Here is a 5,878-nt window from a genome sequence, read left to right as displayed (position 1 = left end):
AACATGAGAAATCGTTCATTGAAAATCAACACGTGTCATATCATTTGTATTTGATACGTTTGGTTTTGCTCGCGCCGGATGCGGTGCAGGTTTTAATATGGTACAATGGATCATGCATAGTAATGATACATCCCCTAGATCTATAGATGTAATATTCAGAAGAATTAATTTTATCATACAAAAATGCTTAACGGCGTAGCTCGTTGCACATTTATTATTTTACTCGTTGGACGATGATAATTAAATTAATGAAAATGGTCAGCTGTGAGCCTGTGAATATAATGATATATATAAAACTAAATCCAAATATCAAAATTCATACTCAACTTACAAATAAATTGCATTTAATTATATGATTACAAAAATTATGTTCCTAAATTGATTAATTCACTTTTATTGATGTGATTAATTAGTGACTCAAAAATAATATAAATCAAAAGATAATTTCACTTTTATTTTTATTTATAACTTATAGCAACTATTGAAATCATTGTTTTTTATATATGCACATTTTTATCATATTATATAAAATAATTAAAATGTATCATAACAAATTAATATAAACAATTATTAACTTATTTTAATACCATACACATATCAACATTACACTATTGTATTTTACATAATATAAAATAAATAAGTGTAGTTTTAGAGGTGCGTAACACGCAAAAATTTGCCTAGTTATTATATAAGGAGACATATTTCAAACGTATGAACCGACTCGATGGTTAAAGCATAGATCCAATTTCCAGTATGTATCATTAAAATATGCAAAGGTTTATAAATTTATGAACCATAAAAGTGGTGGATAGCAGATGCTCTTTAGCATTTCAATATTAAACTCTCATACAAATTAATGTAACATTTACCACGTGGCATAATCGTCACAGTGGGCCCACTCAAGAATCTATATAGAGTATCATAAAGTCACTGCAGTAGTACTCCACCTCCAAATATCTCATACAACCTCCACACTCCACAGCCATCTCCGCCTCCGATCACCGAACAGAAGGCTACAAATGAATACCGGAGAATATGGCTACCCAAAATTTAACTTCGAGCAGCAAGCACACACAGTTTCCATTCCGCCGCCACAACCATTCATAAAATCATTGAAGAACACCGTGAAAGAAACACTTTTTCCCGATGACCCACTGCGGCAATTCAAAAATCAGCCACCGTCGCGCAAATTTATACTCGGAATTCAGTATATCTTCCCCATTTTCTACTGGGGATCTCGTTATAATTTAAGTTTCTTTAAATCCGACATAATCGCTGGTATCACCATTGCAAGTTTATCAATCCCTCAGGGAATCAGCTACGCTAAGCTAGCGAACCTCCCGCCGATATTCGGCCTGTGTAAGCTCTTTAAACTTCTCCGATGTAATTCGTAATCGTGAGTTTAATTTCGATATCAGCAAACTTAAGGGCAATAAATGGTGTTTAATTTTTGGTTGAATTTTGCAGATTCAAGCTTCGTTCCGCCGTTAGTATATGCGATGATGGGAAGTTCTAAAGATGTAGCGGTGGGGACGTTCGCAGTGGCGTCTTTGCTAATAGGTTCGATGTTAGGTGCGGTGGTAAACGCCAATGAAAACCCAAAGTTGCATCTTCAGTTAGCCTTAACGGCGACGTTCGTCGCCGGAGTTCTTCAAGCTTCACTGGGAATCTTTAGGTTAATTAATTTACAGAACTTTAAACACATATTGATCAATCATAATCCCTCTGAAACCCCATAAACATCAAAATTGAGACTGATTAATATTTAATATCCATAATCGAATCCATGCAGGCTTGGGTTTATCGTTGATTTCTTGTCACACTCTACGATCATAGGGTTTATGGCCGGATCTGCGATTGTAGTGAGTTTACAGCAGCTGAAAGGAATATTGGGTCTCCAACACTTCACTCAAAGCACCGATCTTATCTCCGTGTTACGTTCTGTCTTCACCCAAACCCACAAGGTTCCTGAATATATATATTTTTTTCTTGAAATATATATTGATTTTTCTCCATTTATTAATAAATAATTTGAGAATATTAAAATATAGCAGAGTATATGTTAAAAATAATTCAATTACTAATACTAACTATAAAAAATTAGTTATATATTAATTTAATTTAAAGTTTGATTTTAAACATTATGATTATATTGAAATCATACATAAAAAACACCTCTTAATAAAGTATAAGTTGAAAAGTTCTAACTTCTAATAATTATAACGTTTGAATGCAATTTATAAAATAAAATTCAAATAAATATGGTACAAAGATAAATATTTCTTTTGAGTCACATAATCTCAATAAACCCGAGAGGGTTGCAATTTTTTTAGAACAACTAATTCAAATACTCCATACTCCAATTGTAAATGTATTTTTATTCTACATTTACATATTTCGTCCCAATCAATTTTCCATCAATTTTTTATTGACATATTTCCATCAATTTTTGATACAGTGTCACGACATGCTCCTTGGTAGAGGATTTCAAGTGAATAAAGTTGTGTATTATTGTAAATTAATTTAAAAATACTATTTTTCTCGTTTTTCAATTTCGACTGATATTTTTTATATCTATCACTATTTTTATTTTCAAGGCAACACAATTTTTAGTATTATGTAATTTTTAATAAATGAAACTTTGATTTAATATTATTTTTTAGCAATTGTTGTTATTTAATTTAAAAACTACTCATTTGGATATTTTTTGTTATTTAAAAGACAGGTTATAAGTTACTGAAATTTTGTATAATTTTCAATTTATAAGTTACTAAAATTTTACATAAATTTCAACTGAATTATTGGTATACAAATTAATTTAAACCTAGCTACCTGGTCGTTGTTTACCTTTTGTTCAATACTTCAGTGTATGAATTGACCAAAATTTTCAATGTAACTAAAAAGATGCATTTTAATTTTAATGTTATAACCTTGTATCTTGAAACCAAATATACTTAAATTCGTTAATTTTGAATATGGCATTAAATATAAAAACTTAAACTAAACTAAAATCTTTTCAAAAACTATCTATAAGATGTATAGATCTAGATTTAATAATTCTAATATATTTTACATGTTATTAATTAAAAAATTAATTCTTTTTAACTGCAGTGGAGGTGGGAGAGTGCGGTTTTGGGTATTTGCATCCTCTTGTGTCTCTTGTTTGCTAGATTTGTTGTAAGTATTTTCTTTCTCATTTAAATTTCGTTGATTTATATATATACACAGACTACACGAATTAAAAGATAGATATATAGGGATTAGTAATTTGAAAAGTGATATAAACAGAGCACAAAACGACCAAAGCTATTTTGGATATCGGCAATGGCTCCTTTGACGTCAGTCATCTTGAGCAGTGTTTTTGTTTATCTCACCCATGCCCACAAACACGGAGTTCAAGTGGTTAGTTTAGTTTCATTTGCAGTTTTTGTCTTTGATTGATATATAACGAAATTAAAAGTACACTATTTATTTATTTTTGTGTATGTGTGTAAATATATACAGATTGGGGAATTAAAGAAAGGACTGAACCCCATTTCAATCAAGGAGTTGTCTTTTGGGTCTGAATATCTGTTTACAGCCATCAAGACTGGCACCGTAACCGGAGTTATTGCCCTTGCTGTAAGTTCCCTGTCTTGTACCTTGGCTTCATTATTTTCTTTCTACTTAAATCCATTTCCATTTTTTTCACAAAATATGTTTGAATAACGGGATCAAATTTTGGGTTACAAAATACGTATTACATAAGTTGATAAGAAGTATATAGTTAGGGGTAATAATGTATTTGAATTCCATTTCCTTTTCATCCCAAACCCAAATAGAGTGTCTCAGCCACAGAAGTAGTATTTCATCAAATTTTGAATAACAAAAAATCCATATTTTCAAAAAAATAATAAATATAGTTCTAGTATCATTTATGTCACTAGGGGTAATAATGTAATTTTAACAGGAAGGAATTGCCGTGGGGAGAAGCTTTGCGATGCTCAAGAATTACAACATTGATGGTAACAAAGAGATGATTGCCTTTGGCATGATGAACATTGCTGGTTCATGCACTTCTTGCTACGTCACTACTGGTGTGTAAAATTACCATTAATTATACCATTTCCAATAATATTTTTGAACTTATGATCCACAATATGTATTTTTACACAATGTTCTCCTTTTAAAAAAAAATTAGGTCCTTTTTCGCGTTCGGCTGTGAACTTAAATGCGGGATGCAAAACTGCAATGTCAAACATTGTGATGGCAGTCACGGTCATGATCACATTGTTGTTCCTAACACCACTATTTTATTACACCCCGATTGTGGTATTATCTTCAATCATCGTTTCTGCAATGCTCGGTCTTATTAACTACAAAGAAACTATTCACCTATGGAGTCTCGACAAATTTGACTTTGTTGTGTGTATGAGCGCGTTTTTAGGAGTGGTATTTTGGAGCGTCGAAATCGGATTAGTCATTGCGGTATAAGTTTTAAGAGAAATTAAATATCTTCCTACTTTTGTTTCTACAAATCCTCCTACCCAACTAAATGATGACATGTGTCATATTAATGTATTAAAATATCATTAAATGAGCATTAAATGATACACATGTCATTATTCAATTGGATAGGAGGATTTATAGGAAGAAATAGTAGAAGGATATTTAATTTCTTAAGTTTTAGTTACAAGCATTTTAATTCAGTCTGTTGTGATTTTAGTATTATAATTTAGTTTATGTGGGACAACTGTAGGTTGCATTATCATTGCTTAGGGTACTCCTATTTGTCGCGAGGCCAAAAACATATGCACTAGGTCACATAACCGATTCCTCAATCTATAGAAGCATTGATCAATACCAAAATGCGAAAAACATCCCCGGAATCTTGATACTTCAAATTGATGCACCTATTTACTTTGCTAATGTCGCCTACTTGCGAGAAAGGTATAGTTATTTATTCGTTCGCTTAAAAATATAAAAAAATGTCTTCACGAACGATTTTTAAATTCATTTTTTCATTATTTGTTAGGATTTTACGATGGGTTGACGAGGAGGAAGACAAATTAAAGCCCCTAGGGGGAAATAGCTTGCAATACGTCGTACTTTCATTGAGTGGTAAGTGATCAATGATGGAATCATAAATTATTATTTTTGTGTATTTAAGAAAAAACTAAAAGAAAAAGATAGGAAAATAACATGGAGGTGGTTGCAGCGGTTGGAAACATCGATACGAGTGGTGTTACAATGCTTGGAGAGGTTAAAAATTTGATGGAAAGAAGAGGACAAAAGGTACTCATCACATTTTTGTATTTTTCTTAATCATGAGCAATGTATGACTGAATCTTGGTGTGCTACCTATATTACTCGTTTGCAGTTGATTTTGGCAAATCCAGGAGGAGAAGTGATAAAGAAGATGAATAAAGCGAAGTTAATAGATGTGGTTGGGGAAGAATGGGTATATTTAACGGTGGGAGAAGCCGTTGGAGCGTGCAACTTCATGCTTCGTTAATCCATGAATTTTCTTTGTAAGAGGCACTAGCGATCAACTACATGATCGAGTCGGGTCAAAATAGTTATAAAAATAAGTCTGGTCAAATTAGTCTTAGTTTTTTGTTCTAATTTATAGGAATAGATTACACAAAATAATATACAAGTAAACTTGAAACTGTTTGCGTGAAAGAATATATGTTGTTGGTTGCTGGCTGTTGGGGCTCTATCTATTATAATAAATTAAAATCTTTTTGCACATGTCATATTTTAATTGATTTGGCCACATGTTATTTTATGATTATTTTCAATTAAAATTTTTCACATGACATTTTGTGTTTTTTTTTTATTTTATTAAACTCCACATAATATTTAAATGTAATAATTGCAATAAATGTACTAATAA

At 31.3% G+C, this 5,878-nt stretch overlaps 1 protein-coding gene across 1 annotated transcript; it reads left to right on the top strand.

Moving 5' to 3' along the window:
* Nucleotides 1-1,019: 1,019 nt before the first annotated feature.
* On the top strand, nt 1,020-5,494 carry LOC145075314 (sulfate transporter 3.1-like). The gene is made up of 12 exons (XM_079021602.1): nt 1,020-1,359; nt 1,468-1,675; nt 1,793-1,964; nt 3,112-3,177; nt 3,289-3,402; nt 3,505-3,621; nt 3,950-4,076; nt 4,181-4,467; nt 4,739-4,929; nt 5,015-5,100; nt 5,198-5,274; nt 5,360-5,494. Exons 1-12 carry the CDS (start codon nt 1,020-1,022, stop codon nt 5,492-5,494), a joined length of 1,920 nt encoding a protein of 639 aa, XP_078877728.1.
* The last annotated feature ends 384 nt before the right edge of the window (nt 5,495-5,878 follow it).

The sequence above is a fragment of the Lactuca serriola genome, chromosome 9 (assembly GCF_051521515.1).
Source record: "Lactuca serriola cultivar US96UC23 chromosome 9, Lser_US96UC23_V15, whole genome shotgun sequence".
NCBI classification, from domain to species: Eukaryota; Viridiplantae; Streptophyta; class Magnoliopsida; order Asterales; family Asteraceae; genus Lactuca; species Lactuca serriola.
This window is presented reverse-complemented; position numbering and strand designations above follow the sequence as displayed.